The sequence below is a fragment of the Gorilla gorilla genome, chromosome 7 (assembly GCF_029281585.2).
Source record: "Gorilla gorilla gorilla isolate KB3781 chromosome 7, NHGRI_mGorGor1-v2.1_pri, whole genome shotgun sequence".
In the NCBI taxonomy this organism is placed as follows: domain Eukaryota; kingdom Metazoa; phylum Chordata; class Mammalia; order Primates; family Hominidae; genus Gorilla; species Gorilla gorilla.
The window spans coordinates 82,163,789-82,178,529 of record NC_073231.2 but is presented as its reverse complement, the minus strand read 5'-3'; the positions used below and the strand labels follow the sequence as shown (position 1 = coordinate 82,178,529).

Here is a 14,741-nt window from a genome sequence, read left to right as displayed (position 1 = left end):
TCCATCATTATGATATACAGAGAGTATTTTCATTACTCTAAAAATTCTCTGTGCTCTATCAGTTCATCCTTCTGTCTCCACTAACCCTTGGCAACCACTGATCTTATTACTGTTTTCCTAGGTTTTTCTTTTCCAGAATGTCATTTTATTGAAATCATATAGTATGTAGCCTTTTCAGATTGGTTTCTTTCACTTAGTAATATGCATTTAATGTTTCTCCGTGTTTTTCTATGGCTTGATAGCTTATTTCTTTTTAGTGCTAAATAATATTCCGTTGTCTGAATGTACCATAGTTATTTATCCACTCATCTACTGAAGAACATCTTGGTTGCTTCCAAGTTTGGTAATTACAAATAAAGTTTCTATAAACATCCTTCTGCAGGTTTTTGTGTGGACATAAATTTTCACCTATTTTGAGTAAATACCAAGGATTGTGGTTGCTGTATCATATCGTAAGAGTATGCTTAGTTTTGTTAGGAACTGACAAAACATCTTTGAAAGTGGCTGTACCAGTTTGCATTCCCACCAGCAGTGAATGAGAGTCCTTGTTGCTCCACATCCAGGCCAACATTTTTTGTTGTCAGTGTTTTGGATTTTGGCCATTCTAATAGGTGTGTAGTGGTATTTCATTGCTGTTTTAATTTGCATTTTACTGATGACATATGTGAGCCATATTTCATATACTTATTTTCCATCTATTTTTTTTTGGTGAGGGGCCTTTTAAAGTCTTTTGCCCATTTTTAAATCAAGTTGTTTTCTTGTTGAGTTTTAAGTTTTCTCTTCATATTTTGAATAACAGTCCGTATCTGATGTGTCTTTTGCAAATATTTTCTTCCATTCTGTGGCTTATCTTTTTATTCTCTTGACAGTGCTTTTCACAGAGAATGTTTTAATTTTATGAGGCCCAGCTTCTTAATTATTTCTTTCATAGATTGTGCCTTCGGTATTGTATCTAAAAAGTCTATGCAATACCCAAGGTCATCCAGGTTTTTTTTTTTTCTGAGTTATCTTCTAGGAGTTTTTTAGCTTTGCATTTTACATTTAGGCCTATGACCCATTCTGGATTAACTTTTTGAAGGGTGATAGGTTTGTGTCTAGATTCTTTTTTTTTCCTGCATTTTGATGTCTAGCTAGTACCAATTGTTGAAGTCTTTCTTTTCTCTACTGTATTGCTTTTGCTCCTTTGTCAGAGATCAGTTGACTAGACTTATGTTTGTCAGTTTCTGGGCTCCTTATTCTATTTCATTGATCCATTTGATTATTCTTTCTCCTATATCATATTGCCTCGATTACTACAGACTTACAGTATGTTGAAGTTGGGTAGTGTTAGTCTTCTGACTTTGTTCTTTTTCTTTCAATGGTAACTTGACTATTCTTGATCTTTTGTGCCTCCATAGAAACTTTAGAATCAGTTTGTTGATTTCCACAGAACACCTTGCTGGGATTTTGACAGGGACTGTGTTCCATCTATAGATCAAGTTAGTAAGAACTGATATCTTGACAATATTGAGTCTTTCTATCCATTCACATGTAATATGTTTTCATTTATTTATTCCTTTTTTATTTCCTTCATCAGTGTTTTGTAGTTTTCTTCATATTGATCTTATATATATTTTGTTAGATTTGTACCAAGTACTTCACTTTTTGGGGGGGCTAATGCAAATAGTATTATGTCTTTAATTTCAAGTTTCATTTGCTCATTGCTAGTGTATAGGAAAATTATTGGCTTTTGTGCATTAACCTTGTATATTGCAACCATGCTACAATCACTTGTTAGTTCCAAGGGTTCTTCAATTCTTTTTAGATTTTCCAAATTGGTGTTTATGTCATATATGAACAAAGACAGTTTTATTTCTTTCTTCCCAATCAGTATACTTTTTTTCTTATTTTATTGTATTAGTTAGAACTTCCTGTATGATACTGAAATAGGAGTGATGAGAGGAGACGTCCTTGCATTGCTCCTTATCTTACTGGGAAAGTATCTAATATCTCACCATTAAGTACGATGTCAACTGTAGGTTTTTTTGTTTGATATTTTGTTAGATGAAAAAATTTCCCTCTATTCCTAGTTTGCTGTTAGTTTGCTTTTAAAACACAAATGACTGTTGACTTTTTTTTTTTTTTTTTTGAGATGGACTCTCACTGTGTTGCCCAGGCTGGAGTGCAGTGGCGTAATCTCAGCTCACTGCAAGCTCTGCCTCCCAGGTTCACGCCATTCTCCTGCTTCAGCCTCCCGAGTAGGTGGGACTACAGGCGTCCTGCCACCATGCCCGGATAATTTTTTTGTATTTTTAGTAGAGACGGGGTTTCATCATGTTAGCCAGGATGGTCTCGATCTCCTGACCTCATGATCTGCCCGTCTTGGCCTCCCAAAGTGCTGGGATTTCAGGCATGAGCCACTGTGCCAGGCCCGAGTGTTGGCTTTTTAATGTTAAATGCTTTTTCTGTATTTATTGATATGATAATGTGATTTTTCTTCTTTAGCTTATTGATGTGAGATGAAGTACATCAGCTAATTTTCTAATGTTGAACCAGTTACATGCCTGCAATAAATCTTGTTTGTGGTGTATAATTCTTTTTATGCATTGTTGAATCTGATTTACTAATGTATAGTGAGAGTTTTTTGCATCTTTGCATCGACAGACATTTTTCTGTAGTTTCCATTTCTTGTAATATTTTTCTATGGTTTTGATATTAGGGTAAGGATGGCCTGATAGAATGAGTGAGGAAGCATCCCCTCTGCTTCTGTCTTCTGAAAGAGATTGTAAGAGATTATAGAAAATTGGTATAATTTCTCCCTTAAGTGTTTGGTAGAATTTAATAGTGAACCCATCTCAGCAAACAATTATCTGTAACATCAATTAAGAATAAGAAAAATAAAAATTTTTAGTTTACTTTCACTTAATTCCTTCTCTAATACTATTCTTTTTATGTAAATAACATTTGCTGACCTTTGTGATTTTCATTCTCTCTGAAGAATCTCTTCTGACATTTATTTCAAAGGCATGTCTACTGGTGATATATACTCTCAATTTTTGCTTGTTTGAGAGTCTTTATTTCATTTCCATTTTTGCAAGATAATTTCAAAGGATTAAATATTTCACTCCTCACTCTTTTTGCTTGCATGGTTGCTGAAGAGAAGTCCAGTATAATTTTTATCTTTGTGCCTCTATAGATATGGTATTTTCTCCCTCTGGCTTCTTTCCAAATTTGTTCTTTATCTTTGATTTTCTGTAGTTTGAAAGTTATTATGTCTAGGTATAAATTTTTGGCATTTGTCCTGATTTTTTTGTGGCAGGGGTTGCTTGATCTGTGATTTGTTGTGAGACATTAATTTTGGAAAATTATCAGCTATTATTGCTTCAAACATTTCTTCTATTTCATTCTTTTTTGTTCTCTTGGTATCCTCATTACATGTATGTTATACATTTTTTTAGTTGTGCCACAGTTCTTGGATATTCTGTTCTGTTTTTCAACCTTTTTTTTTTGACTTTTTAGTTTTAGAAGTTTCTATTGAGATATCCTCAAGCTCAGAGATCTTTTCTCATGTCAGCCATAATTATTCTATTTACGGGCCCATCAAAAGCATTCTTCATTTCTGTTGCAGTGTTTTTGATCTCTAGTACTTCTTTTTGATTCTTTCTTAGAATTTTTATCTGTCTGCCTACACTGCCCATCTGTTCTTACATGTAGTCTACTTTATCCATTAGAGCTTTCAGCATATGAAGTATAATTGTTTTATTTATTTATTTTAGTTTTATTTTTTATTGGCAGTAGTTGTACCTGTTGTGGGGGTATAAATGATAATACATTCATATAATTCATAAAAATCAAATCAGTATAATTAAGATATCCATCACTTTACATATTTGTCTTTATGCTAAAACATTTGAATTTATTTTTCTAGCTATTTTTGAAATATACAATAGGTTATTTTAAACTCTGGTCATCCTACTGATCTGTCAAACACTTGGTCTTACTTCTTCTTTCAAACTGGATATTTGTACCTATTAATCAACCTCTCTTCATCCTTTCCTCCCATTACACATTCTGGCCTCTGGTAACCACCCACCTACTCTGCATCTTCATGAATCCACTTTTTTAGCTTCCACATAAGAGTGAGAACATGTGATATTTATCTTTCTGTGCTTAGCCTATTTCATTTAACATAATAACTTCCAGTTCCATCCATGTTGCTATGAGTGATGGGATTTCATTATTTTTATAGCCTATGTTTTACGTTGTGTATGTATCTCACATTTTCTTTATTCATCTATTCATGGACGCTTACATTGATTCTATATTTTGGCTATTGTGAATAGTGCTACAATAAACATGGGAGTGCAGACAGCATTTTGAAGTATTGATTTCCATTCTTTTGGTTATTTACTCAGTAGTAGAATTGCTGGGTCATATAGTAGTTCTATTTTTAGTTTTTTTGAGGAATCTCCACACAATTTTTTATAGTGGCTGTACTAATTTACATTCCCACCTATAGTGTGTGAGTCTTTCCTTTTCTCCACAGCCTCGCCAGCATTGGCTGTTCCATCTTTTTGTTATAAAAAAGATGGTCTTTTTGTTACAAAAAATGGCTTTTATAAGCCATTTTAACTGGATTAAGATTATATCTCATAATTTTGATTTGCATCTCTCTCATAATTAGTGATGTTGAACATTTTTTCATATACCTGTTGGCCATTTGTTTGTTTTATTTTGAGAAATGTCTATTCAGATCTTTTGCCCGTTTTTTTAATCATATAATTTGTGGAGTTTTTTTCTATTGAGTTATTTGAGCTCCTTATATATTCTGATTGTCAGTCCCTTGTCAGATGGATAGTTTGGAAATATTTTCTTTTATTCTGTGGGTTGTCTCTTCACTTTGTTGATTGCTTCTTTTGCTGTGTAGAAGCTTTTTAGCTCGGTGTAATCCCATTTGTTTATTTTTGCTTATGTTTCCTGTGCTTTTGAGGTTATATCCAAAAAATAATTACATAATCAGTGTCTTAGAACTATTTTCCTACATTTTCTCCTGGTAATTTTATAGTTTTGGTTCTCAGATTTAAGTCTTGAATACATTTTGATTTTATTTTTGTACACAGTGAAAGATAATGATCAAGTTTTATTCTTCTGCATATGGTTATCGAATTTTTCCAGCACCATCTATTGAAGAGACTGTTCTTTCTCTGTTGTACATTCTTGGTGCCTTTGTTGAAAATGAATTGCTGTAAATGCATGTATTTGTAGCCGGATTCTTTATTCTGTTCCATTGGTCTATGTGTTTGATTTTATGCCAGTACCATGGTGATTTGGTTATATAGCTCTGTAGTATAACTTGAAGTCAGATAATGTTATGCATTTGGCTTTGTTCTTTTTGCTCAGAATTGCTGACCACATATTAAGTCACGAGACAAGTCTTAACAAATTTAAGAAGACTGACATCACTCCAAGTATATTTTCTGACCACACTAGATTGAAGCTAGAAGTTAATATTAAAAGAAAGTGGGAAAACTTAAAAAATACATGAAAATTAAATAACACATGATTGAACAACCATTGGGCTAAACAACAAATCAAAACGGAAATTAGAAAATATCTCAAGACAAACAAAAAATGAAAAAAAAAAGGGATGTGGCAAAAACAGTACTAAAGGGAAATTTATAGTGATAAATTCTTACATTAAAAAGAATAAAGATTTCAAATAAACATTCTAACTTTACACCTCAAGAAACTAGAAAAAAATTGAACAAACAAACCCCAAGTTTGCAGTAGGAAGTTATGAAGATTAGAGCACAAATAAGATAGAGAATAGAAAAATAATAGACAAAATCAAGGAAATTAAGAGTTGAGTTTTTGAAAAGATAAAAAAAAGGACAAACTCTTAGGTAAAATAGCGAGAAAAAAAGAAATAAGACTCAAAATCAGAAATGAAGGAGCAGATATTACAACTGATGTCACAGAAAATTTTTAAGAAGATACTGTGGTGTATATTTATACACCAACACGTTGGATAACCTAGAAGAAATTTATAAATTCCTAGGATGATACAACCTGCCAAGACTGAATCAAGAATAAATAGCCTGAACAGAACAATAACAAATAAAGAGATTAAATCAGTAAACAAAACTTTCTAGCGAAGAAAATCTCAGGACTAGGGGGCTTCACAAATGAATTCTGTTAAACATTTACAGAAGAATTAAACAAGAAAATAAAATTGCAGGCTAATATATCTACAAACATGCATGCAAAAATTTACAGCAAGACATTAACAAACTATATTTGCTGTACATTAAAAGAATCATACACTATGACCAAATGGGATTTATTCCTGGGATGCAAGGATGGTTCAAAATGCACAGATCAATTAATGTGGTATGCCACATTAAGAAGATGAAAGATCAATTTACTTTATGACATTAAGATACAGAAAAAGCACTTGACAAAATCCAACACCCTTTTATTATAAAAACTCAATACGTTAGGAATAGCAGAAAGCCTACATGTAAAAAGTCCATAGCTAAAATTATACTCAATGGTGAAATAATGAAAGCCTTTACTTTAAGATCTATAACAATGCAAGGATACTCAGTCTCTGCACTTCTATTCAACTTAGTACTGGAATTCCTAGATGAAGCAATGAGGCAAGGAAAAGAAATAAATAGCATCCAAATGGGAAAGTAGAAATAAAGTAGCTTCTGTTTGCAAATGCCATGATTGTATACACAGGAAACCATAAAGGTTCCATAAAACTAGTAGAAGAAATAATGAATTCAGTAAAGTTGCAGGACACAAAAACAACACTCAAAAATCAGTTACATTTTTATACATCAAAAACAGACGGTCAGGAAAGGAGATTAGTTAAACAATCCCATTTACAACAGCATCAAAAAGAATAAAATACTTAGGTTTAAAACAAACCAAGGAGGTGAAAGACTTGTACACTGAAAACTATGAAACATGAAAAAAATTAAAAGAGACACAAAAAATTGAAAGATATTCCATGGATTGAAGAAACTAATATTGTTAAACTATCCCTAATAGTCAAAATTATCTACAGATTCCATGCAATCCTTATCAGAATCTCCATGTTATTTTTCAAAGAATAGAAAATAAAAAAATTATATAAGATGAAAAAAATCCAGATAATTAGAAGCAATTTTTAAAAAGAAGAACAAAGCTTTTCAAAATATAGTACAAAGGTACAGTAACCAGAACAGTATGTTACTGTCATAAAATAGAGACATATAAAGCGATGGATGAAAATAGCTCAGAGATAGACTCATATATGCTGGCTCCAGCATGTCACTGGAGGGGTCACATTTTCATTAGAATTTAAGTATGCATTTTTGAAATTGCATCGTATATTTGTGGGTAAACATTTCAAGGTGTCAAATTTTCTTGATGCAAATATTGAGAGCCTCACTTTATAGTTCTTTTTTTTTTTTGCTTTGTGTGTGTGTCTGTGTTGTAGTCTAAGAAACCAAACATTTGATATGTGAGACTGTCGCTCTAAATAAACAAAATTACACTAGATTATGGTACAAAAGTAAGCTTGATGCTCACCTTCTCTGAGAAAATATTTTAAAACAATCATTTAATTTTTAAAAATGATCCTAGGTGTGTGATTCCAGAAACAAGTGCCATTGTTCGCCAGGCTATAAGCCTCCAAACTGCCAAATACGTTCCAAAGGATTTTCCATATTTCCTGAGGAAGATATGGGCAAGTATTTGTCTCTTTAAATACCCATTTAATAAAATTCTCAAATTGCTTATCTTCACTAAAACAAAGTTTGATTTTTCCACTTACAAGGCAACTGATATTTGTAATAAAAAGGTAATCAGAATTCTCTCAAGGAATGGAAACCAAACATGCCATCTTAATCTTGCTCTCTTTTCTTTATAATTAACTAATCAATTAATTTTTTTATTTCAATAGGTTTTTGAGGAATAGGTGGATTTTGGTAACATGGATAAGTTCTTTAGTGGTGATTTCTGAGATTTTGGTGCAGCCATCACCCGAGCAGCGTATACTGTACCCAATGTGTAGTCTTTTATACCTCACCTACTCCCATCCTTCCCCTCAATACCCCAAAGTCCATTGTATCATTCTTATGCCTTTGTGTCCTCATAGCTTAGCTCCCACTTATGAGTGAGAACATATGATATTTGGTTTTCCATTCTTCAAGTGAAGAGTTACTTCACTTAGAATAATGGTCTCAAACTCCATCCAGGTTGCTGCGAATGCTATTATTTTGTTCCTTTTAATGGCTGAGTAGTATTCCATGGTGTATATATATATATCACACTTTCTTTATTCACTCACTGATTGATGGGCATTTGGGCTGGTTCCATATTTTTGCAGTTGCAAATTGTGCTGCTATAAACATTTGTGTGAGCGTCTTTTTATGTAATGACTTTTATATAATGACTTCCTCTGGGTAGATTTCCAATAGTGGGATTGCTGGATCAAATGGTAGATCTACTTTTGGTTCTTCAAGAAATTGCCATACTGTTTTTCATAGTGGCTGTGCTAGTTTACATTCCCACCAACAACATAAAAGTGCTCCCCTTTAAGCACATCCATGCCAACATCTATTATTTTTTGATTTTTAAATTATGACCATTCTTGCAGGAGTAAGGTGATATTGCATTGTGGTTTTGATTTACATTTCCCTGATCATTAGTGATGTTGAGCATTTTTTCATACGTTTGTTGGCCATTTGTATATCTTCTTTTGAGAGTTACCTATTCATGTCCTTAGCCCATTTTTTGATGGAATTCCTTTTTTTCTTGCTGATTTGTTTGAGTTCCTTATAGATTCTGGATATTAGTTCTTTGTCAGATGCATAGTTTGTGAAGATTTCCTCCCACTCTGTGGGTTGTCTGTTTACTCTGCTGATTATATCTTTTGCTTCGCAGAAGCTTTTAAATTTAATTAAGTCCCTTCTATTTATCTTTGTTTCTATTGCATTTGTTTTTGGGTTCTTGCTCATGAACGCTTTGCCTAAGCCAATGTCTAGAATAGTTTTCTGATGTTATATTCTAGAATTTTTATGGTTTCAGGTCTTAAATTTTTTTTTTTTTTTTTTTTTTTTTTTTTTTTTTTGAGACGGAGTCTCGCTCTGTCGCCCAGGCTGGAGTGCAGTGGTGCAATCTCGGCTCACTGCAAGCTCCGCCTCCCGGGTTCACGCCATTCTCCTGCCTCAGCCTCCCGAGTAGCTGGGACTACAGGCGCCCGCCACTGCGCCCGGCTAATTTTTTGTATTTTTAGTAGAGATGGGGTTTCACCGTGGTCTCGATCTCCTGACCTCGTGATCCGCCCACCTCGGCCTCCCAAAGTGCTGGGATTACAGGCGTGAGCCACCGCGCCCGGCCTCAGGTCTTAAATTTAAGTCTTTGATCCCTCTTGAGTTGATGTTTGTATAAGGTGAGAGATGAGGATCCAGTTTAATTCTTCTACATATGGCTTGCCAGTTATCCCAGTGCCATTTGTTGAATAGGGTGTCCTTTCCCCATGTTATGTTTTTGTTTGCTTTGTTGAAGATCAGTTGGCTGTACGTACTTGGCTTTATTTCTGGATTCCCTATTCCATTCCATTGGTCTCTGTGTCTATTTTTATATCAGTACCATGCTGTTTTGGTGACTTTAGCCTTATTGTCTATGGCCATACCAGCCTGAATGTGCCCGATCTTGTCTTGCTCTTTTTTCTAACATTAAAATATCATAATTCAAGCTGAATACCTTTTAAAATTTCTCTTTACTGATATCATTGACTTTATCTTTTAGAATATTTTCAACCTCTCTTCCTCAGCTTTATGACTGATCCTGTGACCTCAGCTCTAAACAAACGACATTTGCTCTGTGTCTAGTACTGTTACTGTGTTTCTGTTACAGAAGAAATGAAATAGAAGACAAGATTTTACTCTGAAGGAGTTTATCATTTAAATCAGAAAAATCCATCAATTTCTGCTTAGGAGATGACAGAAGTGATGCTGGCATATTATTCTGTTTGTGCCCCACAGCTTCCATTTCTGTCATTAATTCATTTATTGAGTTAGAAAATGTTTACTGAACTCTTAATATATGCCAGGTCCAGGTGCTGGTCTACACACTGGGGATGTACGGTGAGCAAAATGAAGTTCTTCTCCTCATGGAGTTTAGAGAATATGTTTAGGTCTATGTATCCAGTGATAGCAAGGGACAGAATTAGGATTAGGAATCAATTCTTCTAATTTTTATGCCACTGCCCTTTTAGTAGTATTGCAATGACCCCATTTACAAACATGATCCCCAAGGCCAAAAGCCAACAATCTACCAAAGAAAAATAAGATATACACAAATACACTGAATTCCTTTGATAATGCACCTTGTAAGAGTGCATTTTTGGATAACCATGCAATTACACAATCCCACGTTGTATATCATTGAATTTTTTTGTCCCTACTTAGAGGGTTATAGTGAGATTTTGCTGTAGCTGCTGTGAGACTTGAATACTTTTGAACTTTCCAAAACTTGGTTTCCATGCTTTTAGAATGAAACGTTGTAGAGAAAGCCCCAAGGATTATGATTACAATTCTATAATGATTTTTTCCATGTTCCTTGAATAACAATACAAATTCAGAACATTTTAATGAATGTGTTGCAACTTGAAAGTAAAAGTAGATAGTTTAATTTTTTTATTTTGTTTTTTTTTTGTATTTCTGTTTTTAGGTTCAATCATGGAAAGAGCATCTGGGAAGACTGAAAACACCTGGCTTCTAGGTTTCCTCATTGCTCTTCCTATTCTCATTGTAACAACCACAATAGTTTTGGCAAGGAAACAGTTGAAAAAGTGGTTCGCCAAGGAAGAGGAATTCCCAAGTAGCGAGTAAATTGCATTTGTGTTCTGAAGTTAAATATTAGTACCATTTGAATCTAGTTATATGTAAGACAATATCACGAGCAGCAGCAATACTTCACATATCACTGGGATTTTGAATATTACATCAATATGTCATTTAATTTTATGAGGTAGCTGTGAATACCGATTTTTAAGACACAGAGATTTGGAAGTGTAATTTACATAGTTTGCCAAAGTCATTGAAATGCTAGTTGAGAGAGGAAGAAGTCAAATGTGTAATATCTGTTCTTTTCTTATCAAAGGGGATGATCTGTATCATCTACAACAGAAGTATTTATTAAAAATGCAGATTTCGGGGTCTTACTACAGACTAAAATTTTAATTCACATTGCTGGCTCATATAAGAAATAATTTTAAAAATATTCTTTGGGTTAAATTTTCAGAAGGGAAATTTGTAATTTAGATTATTACATTTTTATTTTTCAAGAAATAATTCAAACACTAAGACAGAGAACAACATGACAAACATCCTCTTGCCCATCATGGGAAATAAACAGATGTTAATATTTTTCTTGTTTCTCTTATAAAATAAGCCATTGTATTTGCAGCTGCAATTCCTTCTGGTATGATCCCCTTCCCTCCCTGTAGAGGATGTCTACACTGAATGTTTGTGTATCTTACATGTTTTTAATACACGTGGCATTATCCATATCCCATAACCTACCTAGTATTGTTTTATGTATAATTTTAAATAGCTATACTTTCTCTGCAGATGCATTTCTTTTTCAATTTTGGTTTGTTTGTTTTGTCTTTTTTTTTTCTTTTTCGTGAGCAGTCTGCTCAGAGGTGTTTTTATATTGTTAGTAATTTGAAACATATAACTTTTGGTTTCATTGTGGTCTCTATTTCTATTGTTTTTTATATCAAGTTTTGCTCTTTTTCCTCCTTTCTGGTCTTTTTACCTTTGCTCTGTTGTAACTCTAGATTTCTTGATTTTAATGCTTTCTTTATTAATTTCCAACCCTTCTTATTTTCTAAAGTAAGAAATACTTTAATAGCAAAAACCTTCTCCTTATATATATCATTTTCTTTATACTCTCCAGTTTTTAAATGATAGTCGACATTCAGTTAAAAAAATTTGAAAAATCTAGCAGGATTTCTTGTTTAAATAATGAATCAATTGTAGTCTTTAGTTTTCAATTATATGATTTATTTTCATTGTTTTAAAAATAATTTTCTAATTTTATTAGCTTATTTTGAGAAACTTGTCTATGTGATTCTCTTAAATGTTGGAACAAAAAATGAAGTGAATTTTTATAAATGTGTAAGCTTGATATGTGTCCTCCAATGTTTTTAGGACAAACTTTTTAATTGTGTTGTTTCAAATCATTTTTATACATACTGGGTTTTTTTCCTGTCTGTTTGATACTTTGTCTTCTGTGAGAGGCAAAGTAAAATTTTCAGTGGGTTGTAGCTTTCCCTCTGATTGTTGAAATTTTCGCTTCAGATATTCTGAGGCAGTGACTAAATGCATAATGTTTATTTTAGTTAAATGTTCTTGATGTATTTTCCTTTAATCATTACTAATAATATCTTAAATACAATTTTCACTGTTTTAGATTGCTATATCAACTTTCTCTTTAAAAATGACGTTTACCTGGTACATCTTTTTTCGTTTTTTTCTCAATCAGTCTTTGCATTTAGCTGGTGTCTTATAAACAGCCTTTATATGAACTGCACTAATGGAGTTCGTTATGCTCATATGCTTAATCCATGATGACATATGTTTAGGCTGAAATTTGCCATCCTATTTTTTTCCTATTTACCATGTTTTTTGTTTTTTTTTTCTTTTTCTATCATCTATTTTCTTGGTTTCATTTTTCTTTCTTTTTTGAGACGAAGCTTTGCTCTTGTTGCCCAGGCTGGAGTGCAGAGGCGTGATCTTGGCTCACTGCAACCTTAGCTCCCCGGTTTCAAGTGATTCTCCTGCCCCAGCCTCCCCAGCAGCTGGTATTACAGGCGTGCACCACCACGCCTGGCTAATTTTTTGTATTTTTAGTAGAGACGGGGTTTCTCCATGTCAGCGGCTGCTCTCGAATGGTTTCATTTTTCTGTTCTCTTTTTTTTTCTTTAACTCTGGACATTTTTGTATTCTGTTTTTGTTTTAGTGATTTTCTTTAAATTTTAGTATTTGTAGTTAGTGTTATATAATGTCTAAATTTAATCATTACATATAGTCTTCTTGGAAATAACCCAAGGACTTCAGTCATTTAACTCCTTCCATTTTCAATGTTTGTCATTTGACTTTCAAATTTCTCCCAAATAAGTCAGTGTTATTTTTGTTATTATCATCTTTGTGTTTAGTCAGTGAATACTAGGATTTTCCAGTATATTTCCCAGTCTTACTCACCATTCCTTTTCTAAAAATTGTTTTGTTTTGAAATAATTTAAAGACAAAAAGTTGCAAAAATTGCACAGGGCTGTCATGTACACTTTGCCTAGCTTTTTCCATTGATAACATCTTACATGAACACTGCATTTCCACAGCCAGTATAATGGTATTGGTACAATACTTTTAATACAACTAAAAATCTTATTCAGATTTGCTAGTGTTGTATGCATTCATTTATGTGTGTGTATAGTATTACCACATTTTATCATGTGATTCGTACCAACACCACAATCATAATTCCTGTTGGAATCCTACTTTTTCATTCTAGGTTCAATTATCTTTTTTCCCTTAGATTTATTGTGGTATGATTGACAAATAAAAATTGATGATTTTCCTGATATATGTATATGCTGTAAAATGATTATCACAATTCCTGTAATTAACACATCCATCACCTCATATAATTACCTCTTTTTGTGTATGTAGTGAGAACACTTAAGATCTACTCCCTTAGCAAATGTCAAGTTTTTTACATATAAGGTCATGTCATCTGAAAACAGAGACAACTTCTTCCTATTCAATTTGGATGCCCTTTTTTTCTTACTTCTTGTCTAATTCCTGTGGCTAGGCCTTCTAGTATTATGTTGAATAGAAATGGTGAGAGGGGCTTCTTGTTTTATTCTTGATCTTAGGCCAAAACTTTTATTGATAGCTTTTCACTGTTAAGTTTAATGTAGCTGTGGGCTTGTAATACACGGCTTTTGTTATGTTGAGGTATATTTCTTCTATGACAAACTGTTGCTAGTTTTAATTAAATATGTTGAATTTTGTTTCCTGTATCTGTTGAGTGTATTTTCAGCCATCCTTGCCTCACAAATATAAATCCCACTTGATCATGGTGTATCCTTATAATGTTCTGTTAAAGTCAGTTCACTAGTATTTTGTTGAGGATTTTTACATCTATATTAATCAAGGATATTGGCCTATTATTTTCTTTTCTTGTAATGTCCTTGTCTAACTTTGGTATCAGAGTATTTCTGGCCTTATAAAATGTGTTTGAAAGTGTTCCCTACTCTTCAGTTTTTTGGAGGAGTCTGAGAAGGATTAGTATTAATTCTATTATAAAAGTTTGGTAGAATTTACCAGTGAAACCATCTGGTTCTGTTTTTTTCTTTGTTGGGAGATTTTTTTTTAATTGCAAGTTTTATTTTTTCATATATTTTTAAATTTTCCAAATAACAATTGTACATATCCATGGGGCACACAGGGATGTTTCAGTATATGTAATGTATAGTGATCAGATCAAGGTAATTAGCAGATATATCATCTCAAATATTTATCATTTCTTTGTATTGGGAGGAGTCAGTATCCTCCTTCTAGCTATTTGAAACTATATATTATTGTTAACTATAGTCATCCTACAGTGATATAAAGAATTAGAACTTTTTTCTCATATCTCACTGTAACTTTGTAGACTTTAGCAAATCTTTCCTTATCCCTCCCTTCCCCTTA

The 14,741-nt window shown here is 33.0% G+C and overlaps 1 protein-coding gene across 16 annotated transcripts in view; it reads left to right on the top strand.

Annotated features, from left to right (window-relative positions):
- The window catches only part of LOC101126317 (disintegrin and metalloproteinase domain-containing protein 32), a 179,630-nt gene that overhangs the window by 139,126 nt on the left and 25,763 nt on the right, over window positions 1–14,741 (top strand). For 7 of the 16 annotated variants that reach the window (XR_008667910.2, XM_063709327.1, XM_063709331.1 and 4 more), the window contains 2 exons: window positions 7,615–7,717; window positions 10,708–10,758. Coding sequence is in view for 11 of the 16 variants with exons in the window: in XM_063709327.1 (XP_063565397.1) it covers window positions 7,615–7,717; window positions 10,708–10,758 (154 nt within the window). In the remaining 5 variants the exon portion in view is untranslated. Of the gene's footprint in view, window positions 1–7,614; window positions 7,718–10,707; window positions 10,865–14,741 lie in introns of all 16 variants that reach the window. The other 9 variants (XR_008667909.2, XM_055348957.2, XM_063709332.1 and 6 more) reach the window with 3 other exon arrangements.